The following is a 22,066-nucleotide window of genomic DNA, read 5'->3' as shown; positions in this document are numbered from 1 at the left end:
TGAGGAGAGCCAGGGTAAACACTGGGGGTGAAGGGCTTGTCAGGACATGTCATGGGGCTGAGGAGAGCCAGGGTAGACACTGGGGGTGAAGGGCTTGTCAGGACAGGGGATGGGGCTGAGGAGAGCTAGGGTAAACACTGGGGGTGAATGGCTTGTCAGGACCGGGGATAGGGGTGAGGAGAGCCAGGGTAAACACTGGGGGTGAAGGGCTTGTCAGGACAGGGGACGGGGGTGAGGAGAGCCAGGGTAAACACTGGGGGTGAAGGGCTTGTGAGGACATGTCATGGGGCTGAGGAGAGCCAGGGTAAACACTGTGGGTGAAGGGCTTGTCAGGGCAGAGGATGGGGCTGAGGGGAGCTAGGGTAAACACTGGGGGTGAAGGGCTTGTCAGGACAGGGGATGGGGCTAAGGAGAGCTAGGGTAAACACTGGGGGTGAATGGCTTGTCAGGACAGGGGACGGGGGTGAGGAGAGCCAGGGTAAACACTGGGGGTGAAGGGCTTGTGAGGACATGTCATGGGGCTGAGGAGAGCCAGGGTAAACACTGTGGGTGAAGGGCTTGTCAGGGCAGAGGATGGGGCTGAGGGGAGCTAGGGTAAACACTGGGGGTGAAGGGCTTGTGAGGACATGTCATGGGGCTGAGGAGAGCCAGGGTAAACACTCTGGGTGAAGTGCTTGGCAGGACATGGGATGGGGCTGAGGAGAGCCAGGGTAAACACTGGGGAGAGAGGTGCTTGTCAGGACAGAGGATGGGACTGAGGAGAGCCAGGGTAAACACTGGGGGCGAAGCGCTTGTCAGGACAGGGAACTGGGCTGAGGAGAGCCAGGGTAAACACTGGGGGTGAGGGCTTGTCATGACAGAGGATGGGGCTGAGGAGAGCCACGGTAAACACTGGGGCTGAAGGGCTTGTGAGAACAGTGGATGGGGCTGAGGAGAGCCAGGGTAAACACTGGGGGGTGAGGGGCTTGTCAGGACATAGGACAGAGCTGAGGAGAGCCAGGGTAAACACTGGGGGTGAAGGGCTTGTCAGGACAGGGGATGGGGCTGAGGAGAGCTAGGGTAAACACTGGGGGTGAATGGCTTGTCAGGACCGGGGATAGGGGTGAGGAGAGCCAGGGTAAACACTGGGGGTGAAGGGCTTGTCAGGACAGGGGATGGGGCTAAGGAGAGCTAGGGTAAACACTGGGGGTGAATGGCTTGTCAGGACAGGGGACGGGGGTGAGGAGAGCCAGGGTAAACACTGGGGGTGAAGGGCTTGTGAGGACATGTCATGGGGCTGAGGAGAGCCAGGGTAAACACTGTGGGTGAAGGGCTTGTCAGGGCAGAGGATGGGGCTGAGGGGAGCTAGGGTAAACACTGGGGGTGAAGGGCTTGTGAGGACATGTCATGGGGCTGAGGAGAGCCAGGGTAAACACTCTGGGTGAAGTGCTTGGCAGGACATGGGATGGGGCTGAGGAGAGCCAGGGTAAACACTGGGGAGAGAGGTGCTTGTCAGGACAGAGGATGGGACTGAGGAGAGCCAGGGTAAACACTGGGGGCGAAGCGCTTGTCAGGACAGGGAACTGGGCGGAGGAGAGCCAGGGTAAACACTGGGGGTGAGGGCTTGTCATGACAGAGGATGGGGCTGAGGAGAGCCACGGTAAACACTGGGGCTGAAGGGCTTGTGAGAACAGTGGATGGGGCTGAGGAGAGCCAGGGTAAACACTGGCCGTAAAGGGCTTGAGAGAACAGGGGATGGGGCTGAGGAGAGCCAGGGTAAACACTGGGGTTGAGGGCCTTGTCAGAACATGTGATGGGGCAGAGGAAAGCCAGGGTAAACACTGGGGGTGAAGGTCCTTGTCATGACATGGGTGTCTGGCTGAGGAGAGCCAGGGTAAACACTGGGGGTGAGGGCCTTGTCAGGACATGTGATGGGGCTGAGGGGAGCCAGGGTAAACACTGGGGGTGAAGGGCTTGTCAGGACAGAGGATGGGACTGAGGAGAGCCAGGGTAAACACTGGGGGGTGAGAGGCTTGTCAGGACAGGGGATGGGGCTGAGGAGAGCCAGGGTAAACACAAGGGGGCTGAGGAGAGCGAGGGTAAACACTGGGGGGCTGAGGGGCTTGTCAGGACAGGAGATGGGGCTGAAGAGAACCAGTGTAAACACTGGGGGTGAGGGCCTTGTCAGGACAGGAGATGGGGCTGAGGAGAACCAGGGTAAACACTGGGGGTGTAGGGCTTGTCAGGACAGAGGATGGGGCTGAGGAGAGCCAGGGTAAACACTGGGGGTGAAGGGCTTGTGAGAACAGTAGATGGGGCTGAGGAGAACCAGGGCAAACACTGGGGATGAAAGACTTGCGAGGACAGGGGATGGGGCTGAGGAGAGCCAGGGTAAACACTGGGGGTGAAGGGCTTGTCAGGACATGTCATGGGGCTGAGGAGAGCCAGGGTAGACACTGGGGGTGAGGGCTTGTCATGACAGAGGATGGGGCTGAGGAGAGCCACGGTAAACACTGGGGCTGAAGGGCTTGTGAGAACAGTGGATGGGGCTGAGGAGAGCCAGGGTAAACACTGGCCGTAAAGGGCTTGAGAGAACAGGGGATGGGGCTGAGGAGAGCCAGGGTAAACACTGGGGTTGAGGGCCTTATCAGAACATGTGATGGGGCAGAGGAAAGCCAGGGTAAACACTGGGGGTGAAGGTCCTTGTCAGGACATGGGTGTCTGGCTGAGGAGAGCCAGGGTAAACACTGGGGGTGAGGGCCTTGTCAGGACATGTGATGGGGCTGAGGGGAGCCAGGGTAAACACTGGGGGTGAAGGGCTTGTCAGGACAGAGGATGGGACTGAGGAGAGCCAGGGTAAACACTGGGGGGTGAGAGGCTTGTCAGGACAGGGGATGGGGCTGAGGAGAGTCAGGGTAAACACAAGGGGGTGAGGGCCTTGTCAGGACAGGAGATGGGGCTGAGGAGAACCAGGGTAAACACTGGGGGTGAGGGCCTTGTCAGGACATGTCATGGGGCTGAGGAAAGCCAGGGTAAACACTGGGGGTGTAGGGCTTGTCAGGACAGAGGATGGGGCTGAGGAGAGCCAGGGTAAACACTGGGGGTGAAGGGCGTGTCAGGACATGGGATTGGTCTGAGGAGAGCCAGGGTAAACACTGGGGGTGAAGGGCTTGCCAGGACAGGGGATGGGGCTGAGGAGAGCCAGGGTAAGCACTGGGGAGAGAGGGGCTTGTCAGGACAGGGGATTAGGCTGAGGAGAGCCAGGGTAAACACTGGAGGTGAAATACTTGCGAGGACAGGGGATGGGGCAGAGGACAGCCAGGGTACGCACTGGGGGGTGAGGGGCTTGTCAGGACAGAGGACAGAGCTGAGGAGAGCCAGGGTAAACACTGGGGGTGAGGGCCTTGTCAGGACATGGGATGGGGCTGAGGAGAGCCAGGGTAGACACTGGGGTGAAGCGCTTGTCAAGACATGTGATGGGGCTGAGGAGAGCCAGGGTAAACACTGGGGGGTGAGGGGCTTGTGAGAACAGTAGATGGGGCTGAGGAGAACCAGGGCAAACACTGGGGATGAAAGACTTGCGAGGACAGGGGATGGGGCTGAGGAGAGCCAGGGTAAACACTGGGGGTGAAGGGCTTGTCAGGACATGTCATGGGGCTGAGGAGAGCCAGGGTAAACACTGGGGGTGAAAGACTTGCGAGGACAGGGGATGGGGCGGAGGACAGCCAGGGTACACACTGGGGCTGAAGAGCTTGTGAGAACAGTGGATGGGGCTGAGGAGAGCCAGGGTAAACACTGGGGGTGAGGGCCTTGTCAGAACATGTGATGGGGCAGAGGAAAGCCAGGGTAAACACTGGGGGTGAAGGTCCTTGTCAGGACTTGGGATCTGGCTGAGGAGAGCCAGGGTAAACACTGGGGGTGAGGGCCTTGTCAGGACATGTGATGGGGCTGAGGGGAGCCAGGGTAAACACTGGGGGTGAAGGGCTTGTCAGGACAGAGGATGGGACTGAGGAGAGCCAGGGTAAACACTGGGGGGTGAGAGGCTTGTCAGGACAGGGGATGGGTATGAGGAGAGCCAGGGTAAACACCGGTGTTGAAGGGCTTGTCAGGACAGTGGATGGGGCTGAGGAGAGCCAGGGTAAACACTGGGAGTGAAGGGCTTGTCAGGACATGTGATGGGGCTGAGGAGAGCCAGGGTAAACACTGGGGGTGAGGGGCTTGTAAGGCCAGGGGATGGGGCTGAGGAGAGCCAGAGTGAACACAGGGGTGAAGGGCTTTATCAGGACAGGGGATGGGGCTGAGGAGAGCCAGGGTAAACACTGGGGGTGAAGGGCTTGTCAGGACAGAGGATGGGGCTCAGGAGAGCCAGGGTAAACACTGGGGGGTGAGGGACTTGTCAGGACATGGGATTGGGCTGAGGAGAGCCAGGGTAAACCCTGGGGGTGAAGAGCATGTCAGGACAGGGGATGGGGCTGAGGAGAGCCAGGGTAAACACTGGGGGATGAGAGGCTTGTCAGGACAGGGGATGGGCTGAGGAGAGCCAGGGTAAACACTGGGGGGTGAAGGGCTTGTCAGGACAGAAGACAGAGCTGGGAAGAGCCAGGGTAAGCACTGTGGAGTGAGGGCCTTGTCAGGATAGAGGTTGGGGTGGAGGAGAGCCAGGGTAAACACCAGGGGTGAAGGGCTTGTCGGGACGTGGGATGGGGCTGAGGAGAGCCAGGGTAAACACTGGGGGTGAAGGGCTTGCCAGGACAGGGGATGGGGCTGAGGAGAGCCAGGGTAAGCACTGGGGAGAGAGGGGCTTGTCAGGACAGGGGATTAGGCTGAGGAGAGCCAGGGTAAACACTGGGGGTGAAATACTTGCGAGGACAGGGGATGGGGCAGAGGACAGCCAGGGTACGCACTGGGGGGTGAGGGGCTTGTCAGGACAGAGGACAGAGCTGAGGAGAGCCAGGGTAAACACTGGGGGTGAGGGCCTTGTCAGGACATGGGATGGGGCTGAGGAGAGCCAGGGTAGACACTGGGGTGAAGCGCTTGTCAAGACATGTGATGGGGCTAAGGAGAGCCAGGGTAAACACTGGGGGTGAGGGCTTGTCATGACAGAGGATGGGGCTGAGGAGAGTCACGGTAAACACTGGGGCTGAAGGGCTTGTGAGAACAGTAGATGGGGCTGAGGAGAACCAGGGCAAACACTGGGGATGAAAGACTTGCGAGGACAGGGGATGGGGCTGAGGAGAGCCAGGGTAAACACTGGGGGTGAAGGGCTTGTCAGGACATGTCATGGGGCTGAGGAGAGCCAGGGTAGACACTGGGGGTGAGGGCTTGTCATGACAGAGGATGGGGCTGAGGAGAGCCACGGTAAACACTGGGGCTGAAGGGCTTGTGAGAACAGTGGATGGGGCTGAGGAGAGCCATGTAGGAAAGTACCATCTTGCCTGGCATGTTACCCCCATTTTTCACTGTATATATGTTGTTTTAGTTGTATGTGTCACTGGGACCCTGGTAACCCAGGGCCCCAGTGCTCATAAGTGTGCCTGTATGTGTTACCTGTGTAGTGACTAACTGTCTCACTGAGGCTCTGCTAATCAGAACCTCAGTGGTTATGCTCTCTCATTTCTTTCCAAATTGTCACTGACAGGCTAGTGACCATTTTTACCAATTTACATTGGCTTACTGGAACACCCTTATAATCCCCTAGTATATGGTACTGAGGTACCCAGGGTATTGGGGTTCCAGGAGATCCCTATGGGCTGCAGCATTTCTTTTGCCACCCATAGGGAGCTCTGACAATTCTTACACAGGCCTGCCACTGCAGCCTGAGTGAAATAACGTCCACGTTATTTCACAGCCATTTTACACTGCACTTAAGTAACTTATAAGTCACCTATATGTCTAACCTTTACCTGGTAAAGGTTAGGTGCAAAGTTACTTAGTGTGAGGGCACCCTGGCACTAGCCAAGGTGCCCCCACATTGTTCAGAGCCAATTCACTGAACTTTGTGAGTGCGGGGACACCATTACACGCGTGCACTACATATAGGTCACTACCTATATGTAGCTTCACCATGGTAACTCCGAATATGGCCATGTAACATGTCTATGATCATGGAATTGCCCCCTCTATGCCATCCTGGCATTGTTGGTACAATTCCATGATCCCAGTGGTCTGTAGCACAGACCCTGGTACTGCCAGACTGCCCTTCCTGGGGTTTCTCTGCAGCTGCTGCTGCTGCCAACCCCTCAGACAGGCAGCTGCCCTCCTGGGGTCCAGCCAGGCCTGGCCCAGGATGGCAGAACAAAGAACTTCCTCTGAGAGAGGGTGTGACACCCTCTCCCTTTGGAAAATGGTGTGAAGGCAGGGGAGGAGTAGCCTCCCCCAGCCTCTGGAAATGCTTTGTTGGGCACAGGTGTGCCCAATTCTGCTTAAGCCAGTCTACACCGGTTCAGGGACCCCTTAGCCCCTGCTCTGGCGCAAAACTGGACAAAGGAAAGGGGAGTGACCACTCCCCTGACCTGCACCTCCCCTGGGAGGTGTCCAGAGCTCCTCCAGTGTGCTCCAGACCTCTGCCATCTTGGAAACAGAGGTGCTGCTGGCACACTGGACTGCTCTGAGTGGCCAGTGCCACCAGGTGACGTCAGAGACTCCTGCTGATAGGCTCCTTCAGGTGTTAGTAGCCTTTCCTCTCTCCTAGGTAGCCAAACCCTCTTTTCTGGCTATTTAGGGTCTCTGTCTCTGGGGAAACTTTAGATAACGAATGCATGAGCTCAGCCGAGTTCCTCTGCATCTCCCTCTTCACCTTCTGATAAGGAATCGACCGCTGACCGCGCTGGAAGCCTGCAAACCTGCAACATAGTAGCAAAGACGACTACTGCAACTCTGTAACGCTGATCCTGCCGCCTTCTCGACTGTTTTCCTGCTTGTGCATGCTGTGGGGGTAGTCTGCCTCCTCTCTGCACCAGAAGCTCCGAAGAAATCTCCCGTGGGTCGACGGAATCTTCCCCCTGCAACCGCAGGCACCAAAAAGCTGCATCTCCGGTCCCTTGGGTCTCCTCTCAGCACGACGAGCGAGGTCCCTCGAATCCAGCGACACCGTCCAAGTGACCCCCACAGTCCAGTGACTCTTCAGCCCAAGTTTGGTGGAGGTAAGTCCTTGCCTCACCTCGCTGGGCTGCATTGCTGGGAACCGCGACTTTGCAAGCTACTCCGGCCCCTGTGCACTTCCGGCGGAAATCCTTCGTGCACAGCCAAGCCTGGGTCCACGGCACTCTAACCTGCATTGCACGACTTTCTAAGTTGGTCTCCGGCGACGTGGGACTCCTTTGTGCAACTTCGGCGAGCACCGTTTCACGCATCCTCGTAGTGCCTGTTTCTGGCACTTCTCCGGGTGCTACCTGCTTCAGTGAGGGCTCTTTGTCTTGCTCGACGTCCCCTCTCTCTTCAGGTCCAATTTGCGACCTCCTGGTCCCTCCTGGGCCCCAGCAGCGTCCAAAAACGCCAAACGCACGATTTGCGTGTAGCAAGGCTTGTTGGCGTCCATCCGGCGGGAAAACACTTCTGCACGACTCTCCAAGGCGTGGGGGATCCATCCTCCAAAGGGGAAGTCTCTAGCCCTTGTCGTTCCTGCAGTATTCACAGTTCTTCAGCCTAGTAAGAGCTTCTTTGCACCAACTGCTGGCATTTCTTGGGCATCTGCCCATCTCCGAGCTGCTTGTGACTTTTGGACTTGGTCCCCTTGCTCCACAGGTACCTTCAGACAGGAATCCATCGTTGTTGCATTGCTGATTGGTGTTTTCCTTGCATTTTCCCTCTAACACGACTATTTTGTCCTTAGGGGAACTTTGGTGCACTTTGCACTCACTTTTCAGGGTCTTGGGGAGGGTTATTTTGCTAACTCTCACTATTTTCTAATAGTCCCAGCGACCCTCTACAAGGTCACATAGGTTTGGGGTCCATTCGTGGTTCGCATTCCACTTCTGGAGTATATGGTTTGTGTTGCCCCTATCCCTATGTTTCCCCATTGCATCCTATTGTAACTATACATTGTTTGCACTGTTTTCTAAGACTATACTGCATATTTTTGCTATTGTGTATATATATCTTGTGTATATTTCCTATCCTCTCACTGAGGGTACACTCTAAGATACTTTGGCATATTGTCATAAAAATAAAGTACCTTTATTTTTAGTATAACTGTGTATTGTGTTTTCTTATGATATTGTGCATATGACACTAAGTGGTACTGTAGTAGCTTCACACGTCTCCTAGTTCAGCCTGAGCTGCTTTGCTAAGCTACCATTATCTATCAGCCTAAGCTGCTAGACACCCTATACACTAATAAGGGATAACTGGGCCTGGTGCAAGGTGCAAGTACCCCTTGGTACTCACTACAAGCCAGTCCAGCCTCCTACAAGCCAGGGTAAACACTGGCCGTAAAGGGCTTGAGAGAACAGGGGATGGGGCTGAGGAGAGCCAGGGTAAACACTGGGGTTGAGGGCCTTATCAGAACATGTGATGGGGCAGAGGAAAGCCAGGGTAAACACTGGGGGTGAAGGTCCTTGTCAGGACATGGGTGTCTGGCTGAGGAGAGCCAGGGTAAACACTGGGGGTGAGGGCCTTGTCAGGACATGTGATGGGGCTGAGGGGAGCCAGGGTAAACACTGGGGGTGAAGGGCTTGTCGGGACAGAGGATGGGACTGAGGAGAGCCAGGGTAAACACTGGGGGGTGAGAGGCTTGTCAGGACAGGGGATGGGGCTGAGGAGAGCCAGGGTAAACACAAGGGGGTGAGGGCCTTGTCAGGACAGGAGATGGGGCTGAGGAGAACCAGGGTAAACACTGGGGGTGAGGGCCTTGTCAGGACATGTCATGGGGCTGAGGAAAGCCAGGGTAAACACTGGGGGTGTAGGGCTTGTCAGGACAAGGATGGGGCTGAGGAGAGCCAGGGTAAACACTGGGGGTGAAGGGCGTGTCAGGACATGGGATTGGTCTGAGGAGAGCCAGGGTAAACACTGGGGGTGAAGGGCTTGCCAGGACAGGGGATGGGGCTGAGGAGAGCCAGGGTAAGCACTGGGGAGAGAGGGGCTTGTCAGGACAGGGGATTAGGCTGAGGAGAGCCAGGGTAAACACTGGGGGTGAAATACTTGCGAGGACAGGGGATGGGGCAGAGGACAGCCAGGGTACGCACTGGGGGGTGAGGGGCTTGTCAGGACAGAGGACAGAGCTGAGGAGAGCCAGGGTAAACACTGGGGGTGAGGGCCTTGTCAGGACATGGGATGGGGCTGAGGAGAGCCAGGGTAGACACTGGGGTGAAGCGCTTGTCAAGACATGTGATGGGGCTGAGGAGAGCCAGGGTAAACACTGGGGGGTGAGGGGCTTGTGAGGACAGTAGATGGGGCTGAGGAGAACCAGGGCAAACACTGGGGATGAAAGACTTGCGAGGACAGGGGATGGGGCTGAGGAGAGCCAGGGTAAACACTGGGGGTGAAGGGCTTGTCAGGACATGTCATGGGGCTGAGGAGAGCCAGGGTAAACACTGGGGGTGAAAGACTTGCGAGGACAGGGGATGGGGCGGAGGACAGCCAGGGTACACACTGGGGCTGAAGAGCTTGTGAGAACAGTGGATGGGGCTGAGGAGAGCCAGGGTAAACACTGGGAGTGAGGGCCTTGTCAGAACATGTGATGGGGCAGAGGAAAGCCAGGGTAAACACTGGGGGTGAAGGTCCTTGTCAGGACTTGGGATCTGGCTGAGGAGAGCCAGGGTAAACACTGGGGGTGAGGGCCTTGTCAGGACATGTGATGGGGCTGAGGGGAGCCAGGGTAAACACTGGGGGTGAAGGGCTTGTCAGGACAGAGGATGGGACTGAGGAGAGCCAGGGTAAACACTGGGGGGTGAGAAGCTTGTCAGGACAGGGGATGGGTATGAGGAGAGCCAGGGTAAACACCGGTGTTGAAGGGCTTGTCAGGACAGTGGATGGGGCTGAGGAGAGCCAGGGTAAACACTGGGAGTGAAGGGCTTGTCAGGACATGTGATGGGGCTGAGGAGAGCCAGGGTAAACACTGGGGGTGAGGGTCTTGTAAGGCCAGGGGATGGGGCTGAGGAGAGCCAGAGTGAACACGGGGGTGAAGGGCTTTATCAGGACAGGGGATGGGGCTGAGGAGAGCCAGGGTAAACACTGGGGGTGAAGGGCTTGTCAGGACAGAGGATGGGGCTCAGGAGAGCCAGGGTAAACACTGGGGGGTGAGGGACTTGTCAGGACATGGGATTGGGCTGAGGAGAGCCAGGGTAAACCCTGGGGGTGAAGAGCATGTCAGGACAGGGGATGGGGCTGAGGAGAGCCAGGGTAAACACTGGGGGATGAGAGGCTTGTCAGGACAGGGGATGGGCTGAGGAGAGCCAGGGTAAACACTGGGGGGTGAAGGGCTTGTCAGGACAGAAGACAGAGCTGGGAAGAGCCAGGGTAAGCACTGTGGAGTGAGGGCCTTGTCAGGATAGAGGTTGGGGTGGAGGAGAGCCAGGGTAAACACCAGGGGTGAAGGGCTTGTCGGGACGTGGGATGGGGCTGAGGAGAGCCAGGGTAAACACTGGGGGTGAAGGGCTTGCCAGGACAGGGGATGGGGCTGAGGAGAGCCAGGGTAAGCACTGGGGAGAGAGGGGCTTGTCAGGACAGGGGATTAGGCTGAGGAGAGCCAGGGTAAACACTGGGGGTGAAATACTTGCGAGGACAGGGGATGGGGCAGAGGACAGCCAGGGTACGCACTGGGGGGTGAGGGGCTTGTCAGGACAGAGGACAGAGCTGAGGAGAGCCAGGGTAAACACTGGGGGTGAGGGCCTTGTCAGGACATGGGATGGGGCTGAGGAGAGCCAGGGTAGACACTGGGGTGAAGCGCTTGTCAAGACATGTGATGGGGCTGAGGAGAGCCAGGGTAAACACTGGGGGTGAGGGGCTTGTGAGAACAGTAGATGGGGCTGAGGAGAACCAGGGCAAACACTGGGGATGAAAGACTTGCGAGGACAGGGGATGGGGCTGAGGAGAGCCAGGGTAAACACTGGGGGTGAAGGGCTTGTCAGGACATGTCATGGGGCTGAGGAGAGCCAGGGTAAACACTGGGGGTGAAAGACTTGCGAGGACAGGGGATGGGGCGGAGGACAGCCAGGGTACACACTGGGGCTGAAGAGCTTGTGAGAACAGTGGATGGGGCTGAGGAGAGCCAGGGTAAACACTGGGGGTGAGGGCCTTGTCAGAACATGTGATGGGGCAGAGGAAAGCCAGGGTAAACACTGGGGGTGAAGGGCTTGTCAGGACAGAGGATGGGACTGAGGAGAGCCAGGGTAAACACTGGGGGGTGAGAGGCTTGTCAGGACAGGGGATGGGTATGAGGAGAGCCAGGGTAAACACCGGTGTTGAAGGGCTTGTCAGGAGAGTGGATGGGGCTGAGGAGAGCCAGGGTAAACACTGGGAGTGAAGGGCTTGTCAGGACATGTGATGGGGCTGAGGAGAGCCAGGGTAAACACTGGGGGTGAGGGGCTTGTAAGGCCAGGGGATGGGGCTGAGGAGAGCCAGAGTGAACACGGGGATGAAGGGCTTGTGAGAACAGTGGATGGGGCTGAGGAGAGCCAGGGTAAACACTGGGGGTGAGGGCCTTGTCAGAACATGTGATGGGGCTGAGGGGAGCCAGGGTAAACACTGGGGGTGAAGGGCTTGTCAGGACAGAGGATGGGACTGAGGAGAGCCAGGGTAAACACTGGGGGGTGAGAGGCTTGTCAGGACAGGGGATGGGTATGAGGAGAGCCAGGGTAAACACCGGTGTTGAAGGGCTTGTCAGGACAGTGGATGGGGCTGAGGAGAGCCAGGGTAAACACTGGGAGTGAAGGGCTTGTCAGGACATGTGATGGGGCTGAGGAGAGCCAGGGTAAACACTGGGGGTGAGGGGCTTGTAAGGCCAGGGGATGGGGCTGAGGAGAGCCAGAGTGAACACGGGGGTGAAGGGCTTTATCAGGACAGGGGATGGGGCTGAGGAGAGCCAGGGTAAACACTGGGGGTGAAGGGCTTGTCAGGACAGAGGATGGGGCTCAGGAGAGCCAGGGTAAACACTGGGGGGTGAGGGACTTGTCAGGACATGGGATTGGGCTGAGGAGAGCCAGGGTAAACCCTGGGGGTGAAGAGCATGTCAGGACAGGGGATGGGCTGAGGAGAGCCAGGGTAAACACTGGGGGGTGAAGGGCTTGTCAGGACAGAAGACAGAGCTGGGAAGAGCCAGGGTAAGCACTGTGGAGTGAGGGCCTTGTCAGGATAGAGGTTGGGGTGGAGGAGAGCCAGGGTAAACACCAGGGGTGAAGGGCTTGTCGGGACGTGGGATGGGGCTGAGGACAGCCAGGGTAAACACTGGGGGTGAAGCGCTTGTCAGGACAGGAAACCGGGCTGAGGAGAGCCAGGGTAAACACTAGGGGTGAGGGCTTGTCAGGACAGAGGATGGGGCTGAGGAGATCCATGGTAAACACTGGGGCTAAAGGGCTTGTGTGAACAGGGGATGGGGCTGAGGAGAGCCACGGTAAACAGTGGCAGTGAAGGGCTTGTGAGAACAGGGGATGGGGCTGAGGAGAGCCAGGGTAAACACTGGGGGTGAGGGCCTTGTCAGGACATGTGATGGGGCTGAGGGGAGCCAGGGTAAACACTGAGGGTGAAGGGCTTGTCAGGACAGAGGATGGGACTGAGGAGAGCCAGGGAAAACACTGGGGGGTGAGAGGCTTGTCGGGACAGGGGATGGGGCTGAGGAGAGCCAGGGTAAACACCGGTGTTGAAGGGCTTGTCAGGACAGTGGATGGGGCTGAGGAGAGCCAGGGTAAACACTGGGGGTGAAGGGCTTGTCAGGACGTGTGATGGGGCTGAGGAGAGCCAGGGAAAACACTGGGGTGAAGGGCTTGTCAGAACATGTGATGGGGCTGAGGAGAGCCAGGGTAAACACTTGGGGTGAGGGGCCTGTAAGGCCAGGTGATGGGGCTGAGGAGAGCCAGAGTGAACACGGGGGTTGAGGGCCTTTATCAGGACAGGGGATGGGGCTGAGGAGTGCCAGGGTAAACTCTGGGGGGTGAGAGGCTTGTCAGGACAGGGGATGGGGCTTTGGAGAGCCAGGGTAAACACTGGGGGTGAAGAGCTTGTCAGGACATGTGATGAGGCTGAGGAGAGCCAGGGTAAACACTGGGGGTGAAGTGTTTGTCAGGATATGGGATGGGTCTGAGGAGAGCCAGGGTAAACACTGGGGGGTGAGGGGCTTGTCAGGACAGGGGATGGGGCTGAGGAGAGCTAGGGTAAACACTGGGGGTGAAGGGATTGTCAGGACAGGGAATGGGGCTGAGGAGAGCTAGGGTAAACACGGGGGTGAAGGGATTGTCAGGACGAGGGACGGGGCTGAGGAGAGCCAGGGTAAACACTGTGGGGTGAGGGGCTTGTGAGGACATGTCATGGGGCTGAGGAGAGCCAGGGTAAACACTGGGGTTGAGAGGCTTGTCAGGACCGGGGATAGGACTGAGGAAAGCCAGGGTAAACACTGGGGTAAAGGGCTTGTCAGGACAGAGGATGGGGCTGAGGAGAGCCAGGGTAAACACTGGGGGTGAGGGCCTTGTCAGGACATGGGATGGGGCTGAGGAGAGCCAGGGTAAACACTGGGGGTGAGCGGCTTATCAGGACAGGGGATGGGGCTGAGGAGAGCCAGGGTAAACACTGGGGGTGAGGGCTTGTCAGGACAGGGGATGGGGCTGAAGAGAGCCAGAGTAAACACTCGGGGTGAAGGGCTTGTCAGGACAGAGGATGGGGCTTAGGAGAGCCAGGGTAAACACTGGGGGTGAGAGGCTTGTCAGGACGGGGGATAAGACTGAGGAGAGCCAGGGTAAACACTGGGGGTGAAGGGCTTGTCAGGACAGAGGATGGGGCTGAGGAGAGCCAGGGTAAACAGTGGGGGTGAGGGCCTTGTCAGGACATGTCATGGGGCTGAGGAGAGCCAGGGTAAACACTGAGGGTGAAGGGCTTGTCAGGACAGGGGATGGGGCTGTTGAGAGCCAGGGTAGACACTGAGGGTGAAGGGCTTGTCAGGACAGAGGATGGGGCTGAGGAGAGCCAGAGTAAACACTCGGGGTGAAGGGCTTGTCAGGACAGAGGATGGGGCTTAGGAGAGCCAGGGTAAACACTGGGGGTGAGAGGCTTGTCAGGACGGGGGATAAGACTGAGGAGAGCCAGGGTAAACACTGGGGGTGAAGGGCTTGTCAGGACAGAGGATGGGGCTGAGGAGAGCCAGGGTAAACACTGGGGGTGAGGGCCTTGTCAGAACATGTCATGGGGCTGAGGAGAGCCAGGGTAAACACTGAGGGTGAAGGGCTTGTCAGGACCGGGGATGGGGCTGTTGAGAGCCAGGGTAGACACTGGGGGTGAAGGGCTTGTCAGGACAGGTGGAGGAGAGCCAGGGTAAGCATCTGTTTCTCATTTTTGGTCACAATGATCATAGTGTTGTGTTTCACTGTCCTAATAATCGCAGTTCATGCCTCTTTATGTAGAAAGCAGTTGCTTCAGTAAATGCATTAAACCCAATCCTGCCTCTGTTTTGTGCATGTATGAGACGTGTAAAACTGAGAGAAAGGGGTAGGATCTGTTCCGCCACGACTTCCCTGAGGAGTCATTGAGTGTCATGCGTCAGGCTGCCATAAATCACCTTCACTTTTGCGTTTAGATGAGGTGCTGCTAACTAGCCGAAAGGGTTGGGCTTCCAGCTGCCACACGGTGTGGGGGAGACTCAGTCCCCCAAACGGTGTGGGGGAGACTCAGTCCCCCACACGGTGTGGGAGAGTCTCAGTCCCCCACGCGCGGAGGTGCTGCCGCCCGAACCCAGCAGTCTCGCCCCCATGACGGGAGTCCTACGACACTGTAAGGTGACGGGATGGGGGCAATGACGGCACAGCAGGCCGGTGATGGAAAGAAAGCAAGAGATAAGTAGGGCTACTGTAGGACTGATGGAACGGGGCAGTAACAAGGCACTGGGGTAGATCACGGGTAGTAAAAGAGAAAAAGGAAGGAGAGGTGCGGTGTGGGTGAAAGAAACATCATGAAAAGCACATTCTGGGACTGGAAGAAATATCGTCCCACCTCATCTGACCAGTGAACCGTGTTATGTTGTGTTTATTTGTGTAGGGCTCAACTCACCTGGGAGGGGATCCCGGCGCTGACGCAGGAGCTGTATCGGCCAAGCCATGGTCGGGTGAGGGGAAGAACCAGGTCATTACTTCTGTTGTACCTTTTAGTTTGTTTTTATCAGTCTATTGATCTTAGGTTGCATTTTTTAATGTCATCCCCTTATGTCTTTTTCTGTTCACAATAGAATAGTTGCTGTGGACTAACAACTTTACAAAGGTAACTCCGCCTGCAAATTTCTCTCTTACTGTCTTACTGCTACATCTGGGATTCAGGCAGGATTTTTAAAGTCAGGATTGAAACAACCAGATGACTTCTACAGCTTTGAGTCCTGTAGCTCTGGTTAGGTGATGATTCCCAGCATTGCTCTGGTACAAGTTCTACACCAGATGCAATGTTCACCGTGGCTGAGGCGGGCTCCTTTGTGGTGTCTACACAGCAGCCGCAAACACTTCACGTCTAGATATCAGGATATAGTTTAAGAAAATCTCTCTCAGTAACAACTCAAAATTAAAACTATTGAAACTCCAAAATATTTTTAATGGATGCTGACCAGCCAGCGTGGCATTGCCCAGTCCTTTCTATGCATGAAGTCCACAAGTCACCACCCTGGACTTCCATCATTAAACTTTAGTTGCATCTACTCTGTGGTGTGGATTTACTGATGGATCCTTTGCTGGGACGACTTCTTAAAGCTCTTCTCACATTCACTGCCCAGTACGGCTGGCCACAAGGGGACGGTGTCAACTGAGGGTTTGTTTCACTTACAGGGAATACAAACAATTAGGATCATTCCAAAGCAACAGCTTACTCGAATATTGCTCAGAATTATCTCTTAACTTTGCTGCACGTGACCGTCGTAATTCAAATATTGTGCCACAGGCATTGTCTTCCTGGAGTTCATATGTTGATCATGGAAGTTTTGCTCTTAACCTCGACTGATTCATCTTGAGTTGAGATTTCTTGAGTGTACGAATACCCAAAGGCGTCTTGGCGCTAGAGGGACCTACAACAAACTGACCACGGCAATGGAATTATGATGGGAGAGAAAGCAGCCAGGATTGTGTTTGCGAAAGCTAAGCAGATTCGGCTGACGTTTAATGTATAATGGCAATGGTTCCATAGCTGGCAGGTGGAGTCACAAGCCTGCGGCCGCCCCAGGACACTTTCTGCATCCTGGGAACGGAGACTAGCTATGAGGAGGCAGATCTAAGACTTCTGCCTGGTTGATACCAACTGCATTTCCTTGTGAGGTTGGCAGGTCCCATGCCGTTCAAGGGTTTTTGTGCCAGGCAGAGTGCCTTGAAGAAATCCTCTTTATCACTGAGAGCCAGTGAAGGTCCACCAGGATGTTAGACACTAATATGTGCTTTAGGAGTTTTTACAAGGAGGCGGGCAGCTGATCCTGCAGCATCTGGAGCTTCTTGAGCGCCACCTGTTCAATGCCCAAGGAAAGGGCATTACAATATTCAATCCTGGATAGGACCAGGGCAGTGACCACCGTCTTTTGGAGCTGGAAAGGAACAAAAGGCCTCACCTTCCTCAGGGATCCAGCATCAAAAAGCAAAAGGATGTAAATTTCTTAATCTGTTCCCTGAAAGACAAATCAGCATCAAAAATTACTCCAAGGTTTCGCACCCCGGAGACTGGCTCGGGAAGAGAACCAAGGTCTTCGGCCACCAAGAGTTGTTCCAAGAACTGCTCTCCTTCCGAAGAGTGAGGACCTCTGTTTTGTCTGAGTTTATCTTCAGGCAATTAGCCGTCATCCAGCTGACAATAGCGCTCATGCACTTATTAAATCTGTCGGCGACCCCCTCCATGTTGCTGGAGACTGAAACTATAATCTGGGTGTCGTCTGCGTACACTCCTGTGGCGAACCCACAGGAGTAGATCAGCTTAGCCAAAGGGGCCACATATAATAAAAGGTGTAGGGCTAAGGGATGATCCCTGAGGGACACCACAGAGTAGGGAGAAGGATTTAGGCCCATATTTATACTTTTTTAGAGCCGCATTTGCGCTGCTTTTTGATGCAAAAGTGGCACAAATTTACAAAATACAATTGTATTTTGTAAGTTTGTGCTGCTTTTGCGTCAAAACATTATGCAAATGCTACGCTAAAAAAGTATAAATATGGACCTTAGAGTTGAATTCTCCAAATGCCACAGTCTGCTTCCTGTCCTTCATAAGTGATAACTGGGATTCGTTCTTTCCATTTGTTCATTTGATCCACGTCAGATTGTATCTCCATTTTACCACACAATGCCTTTCTGTGCAAAGAACAGAGACTTACGTGGGCCCTGAACTCTCTTCCATCACTGACATACCTGGAAGATGCTCTATTACTTCCTGCTTTCTGGCAAGGATCCTTTATCAAAAACTGAGTAGGGAGAGATCTTGTTAGAGTGAAGGTTTGTTTTCTATAATTCATGATCAATCGCCGTCCCACTGTCTGTGTGGTACTATAATGTGTACATTTTACACAATTTACAAGACATGTGAAGAGCTACATTCTTGTGTTTCCAATCTTCTGTTGTAAGCATTAGACGTCAAGAAACCAGGTGTGTGAAGGTTTCCTCAGTGTATTTGCTGATGGGCCCTTAAATCTGCAACCCAATAAAAGCTATCCCCACACTCATTGCACCGGAATGCCTTTTCTCTTGTGTACTTTTGATGGCAGCACTTCTCGGCCGATGGGCTACAGAAGCTCACCCCACATTCATCACATGAATATGTTAGCTGATGGGACCGAAGGTGGGACGTTTGAGGAAAACGAAGCCCACATTCTCTACACTCGTATGGTTTTTCTCCTGTGTGTATTCGTTGGTGGGCCCTTAGGTATGATGACTGGTTGAAACTTTTCCCACAATCACTGCATGTGTATGGTTTTTCTCCTGTATGTGTTTGTTGATGGATCAAAAGACCTGAGGATCTCATAAAACTTTTCCCACATTCACTGCAACTGAAAGGTTTCTCTCCCGTATGTGTTTGTTGATGGATCCGAAGGAACGACAGTCTCTTATAGCTCTTCCCACATTCACTGCACATGTGTGGTTTTTCTCCTGTGTGTGTTCCTTGATGAGCCTTTAAGATGGATGACTGACTGAAGCTCTTCCCACATTCAATGCAGCTGTAAGGTTTTTCTCCAGTGTGCGTTCGCTGATGGCGGATTAGGGCTGGTGACTGAGTGAAACACATGCCACATTCAATGCACTTGTATGGTTTTTCTCCTGTATGAGTTCGCTGATGGCGACTTAGGTCTGATGATTGAATAAAGTTCATTCCACATTCAGCGCAAGTGTATGGTTTTTCTCCTGTGTGTAATAAGGAATGTCTCTTTAGTTGTGACTGGTTGAAGCTTTTCCCACATTCACGGCATGAATATGGTTTTTCTCCTGCATGTATTCGACGGTGGGTCTTTAGGTTAGCTGATTGACTGAAACTCTTCCCACAGTCACTGCAACTGTATGGTTTTTCTCCTGTGTGTATTCGCTGATGACGCCTCTGCTCTGTAGACCCCCTAAAACTTGCTCCACATTGAGTGCACGTGAAAGATTTTTCTGCGTGCATGAGTTGATGTCTCTTTACTTGTGATGATAAGCTGAAGCTCTTGTCACATTCGCTGCATGTGTATGGTTTTTTTCCCGTGTGGGTTTGCTCATGGGTCTGAAGGGATGAAGCTTTCTTAAAACCTTTTCCACAATCGCTGCATTTGTAGGATTGCTCCCTTATTACTAATGTCTCTGGTTGGGTTCGGCTTTCCAGTGCATCCAATGGCTGTGTTTGCAGATCAACCATCATTGTTAGTGAAATAGCAAAAATACTGTTGCAGTGACTGACTTTGTGTTGTTTCAGATCTGTGCCTGACAAAGCGACAGTAAGACTAAATAGTGATTCAATCTTACCTCACTTATGACAAGGGAATGGTTTCTTTGTGAGGTTTTGTGTCTCCAAGGTGTGTCACATTTATGTTCAAGGAGTAAGGAATGAGTTACAGAGCCAAGTTGGAGCATCGGAAACAGTGTCAGTACTTAACGGAATCCCAGTTTTTTAAAAGTTTATTGGGATGGTTGGAAATCAAGTAGTTTAGCTCCTTTCCACTCTCATGGATATGATGTGGTCAAAAATAATATAACAATGGACTAACACCAGAGCCTGATTTCTAATTCTCTAGAAAGTTTAACACAGGTTTGTTAATCGCCCGTGATCCAACATTGTGACAAATGTTTATGGTTAGATATCCGTTCATAACCTGGATTCCGAGGTCTTTATCTCTGGAGTCATTGCCATAGTCCAGTGTTTCCTCCTCTGTTCATCTTCATATTATTTATTCATGGATCCACTCTGCTGGATGAACAAACAAATGAAAATCACTAAAAGGATACAGTGCATGTAGATCATCATGGGGAAACGACATAACAACATACTGCATTCTGCAGCACACACAGAAAAGGAAAAAGCCTTTCAGGATTGTTTCTGTGCAGGAAGGTGTCCCTGTCTGTAACGTGGACCCCCTTGCACCATGAGGCTAGGGGGCTTGCGTTGGTGCACCAGCACAGGGAGAGACAGCAGACATGCAGCATATCTTAGTAGATTTGTCGCATTTCTAGTGTCTTCCTTTCACGCAACGCAGCGCACCAGATTTTGCTCGCTGCCCTGTGTTCCATGTAAAAGAATAAGGGCCTTATTTATACTTTTTGGTGCAAAACTGCACTAAGGCAGTTTTGCCCCAAAAAGTTTTGCACCGGCTTGCACCATTTTTTAGCACCAGATGGGCACCATATTTATGGAATGGTGCAAGCCGGTGCAAAGGGTAGGCTAGCTTAAAAAAAATTACCTTAGGCAGTTTTGAGTCAAAATAAATGATTCTGACCAGATTAGCATACTTTTTTTACACTAAGGGGCATATTTATACTCTGTTTGCACTGATTTAGCGTAATTAGGCCCATATTTATACTTTTTGACGCAAAACTGCGCCAACGCAGTTTTGCGTCAAAAAAATTAGCGCCGGCTAACGCCATTCTGAAGCGCCATGCGGGCGCCGTATTTATTGAATGACGTTAGCCGGCGTTAGCCGCCGGCGCTGTCTGGTGTGCGTTAAAAAAAAACACGTACACCAGGCAGCGCCGGCGTAGGGGGAAAATGGCGTATGGGCGTCCACACATGGTGCAAGTCAGGCTGAGGCAAAAAAATCGCCTCAACCCGATTTGCGCCATTTTTTTTCACTCCCAACCCCCATTGAAATGACTCCTGTCTTAGCAAAGACAGGAGTCATGCCCCCTTGCCCAATGGCCATGTCCAGGGGACTTCTGTCCCCTGGGCATGTTCATTGGGCATAGTGGCATGTAGGGGGGCACAAATCAGGCCCCCCTATGCCACAAAAAAATTAAACAAAAATACTTACCTGAACTTACCTTAATGTCCCTGGGATGGGTCCCTCCTGCCTTGGGTGTCCTCCTGGGGTGGGCATGGGTGACAGGGGGTGTCCCTGGGGGCATGGGGGGGCACCTCTGGGCTAATTCTGAGCCCACAGGTCCCTTAACGCCTGCCCTGACCCAGGCGTTAAAATCCGGCGCTAATGCGGGTTTTTTAGACCCGCCCACTCCCGGGCGTGATTTTTGCCCGGGAGTATAAATCCCACGCATATGCATCGGAGTCATTTTTTAAGACGGGAACGCCTACCTTGCATATCATTAACGCAAGGAAGGTGTTCACGCAAAAAAATGACGCTAACTCCATGAACTTTGGCGCTAGACGCGTCTAACGCCAAAGTATAAATATGGAGTTAGTTTTGCGTCGAATTTGCGTCGAAAAAAACGACGCAAATTCGGCGCAAACGGAGTATAAATATGCCCCTTATTTTTTACTCTAATTCAGTGCAAAACTAACTCCATATTTATACTTTGGTGCTAGACCCGTCTAGCGCCAAATTTATGGAGTTAAAGTCATTGTTTGGAAGTGCAAACCTACCTTACCTCAATGAGATGCAAGGTAGGCGTTCCTGTGCAAAAAATGACTCTATGGCCTTAACACCATATTTATACTCCCATGTAAAAATGGTGCAAGGGAGGGAGGAGGGGTCAAAAAATGGGGCAAAGCGTGCTTTGCCCCATTTTTTAAGACCTGGGTCAGGGCAGGTCTTAGGGAACCTGTGGCCCTATTTCCATGGTGGAACACCATGGAATAAGCCCAGAGGTGCCCTCCCTAGGCCCTAGGGGCACCCCCAACCACACTAGAGGGACTGCGAGGATGGGGGACCCCATCCCAGGTAAGTACAGGTAAGTGCATTTTATTTTTTAAAGTGCCATAGGGGGCCCTGAAATGGGCCCCCATACATGGCACAGGGTGCAATGGCCATGCCCAGGGGACCCCGTCCTCTGTGCTGGCCATTGGGGTGGTGGGCATGACTCCTGCCTTTTCTAAGGCAGGAGTCATGTGGCATGGTAGGTTTAGCACCGTGAAATGACGCTAATCTGGTTAGAGTCATTTTTTTTTACTCTAACCTGCCTAAAGCCATTTTTTGGTGCTAAACCCTCTTCTTCTATACTGCCAGCCCCACCCGACTAAAGTCATTTTTTTAAACTCTAGCCTACCCTTTGCACCAGCTTGCACCATTCCTTAAATATGGTGCCCGGCTGGTGCACAGAAATGGTGCAAGCCGGTGCTAAACTTTTTGGTGCAAAACTGAGTTAGTGCAGTTTTGCAGCAAAAAGTATAAATAAGGGCCAATATTTTGTAAGTTCGCGCCACTTTTGCTTCATAAAATGACGTTAATGCGGTGCAAAAAAAGTTTCAATCAGGGCCTTGGTGCTAGATGGGTCTAGCACCAAAGTATAAATATGGAGTTAGATTTGCACCGAATTAGAGTAAAAAAAAAATGACACTAATTTGGTGCAAACAGAGTATAAATATGCTG

General features: G+C 53.7%; 1 protein-coding gene across 1 annotated transcript in view; it reads right to left on the bottom strand.

Moving 5' to 3' along the window:
• LOC138291575 (uncharacterized) overlaps window positions 1–22,066 on the bottom strand; it is a 649,831-nt gene that overhangs the window by 288,309 nt on the left and 339,456 nt on the right. The window contains exon 13 of the mRNA XM_069230320.1: window positions 17,741–19,050. Within this exon, the coding sequence (XP_069086421.1) occupies window positions 17,741–19,050 (1,310 nt within the window). The remainder of the gene's footprint in view (window positions 1–17,740; window positions 19,051–22,066) is intronic.

This window comes from Pleurodeles waltl, chromosome 1_1, assembly GCF_031143425.1.
Source record: "Pleurodeles waltl isolate 20211129_DDA chromosome 1_1, aPleWal1.hap1.20221129, whole genome shotgun sequence".
NCBI classification, from domain to species: domain Eukaryota; kingdom Metazoa; phylum Chordata; class Amphibia; order Caudata; family Salamandridae; genus Pleurodeles; species Pleurodeles waltl.
The sequence above is the reverse complement of the archived record's forward strand: the minus strand, read 5'-3'. Positions and strand labels throughout refer to the sequence as shown.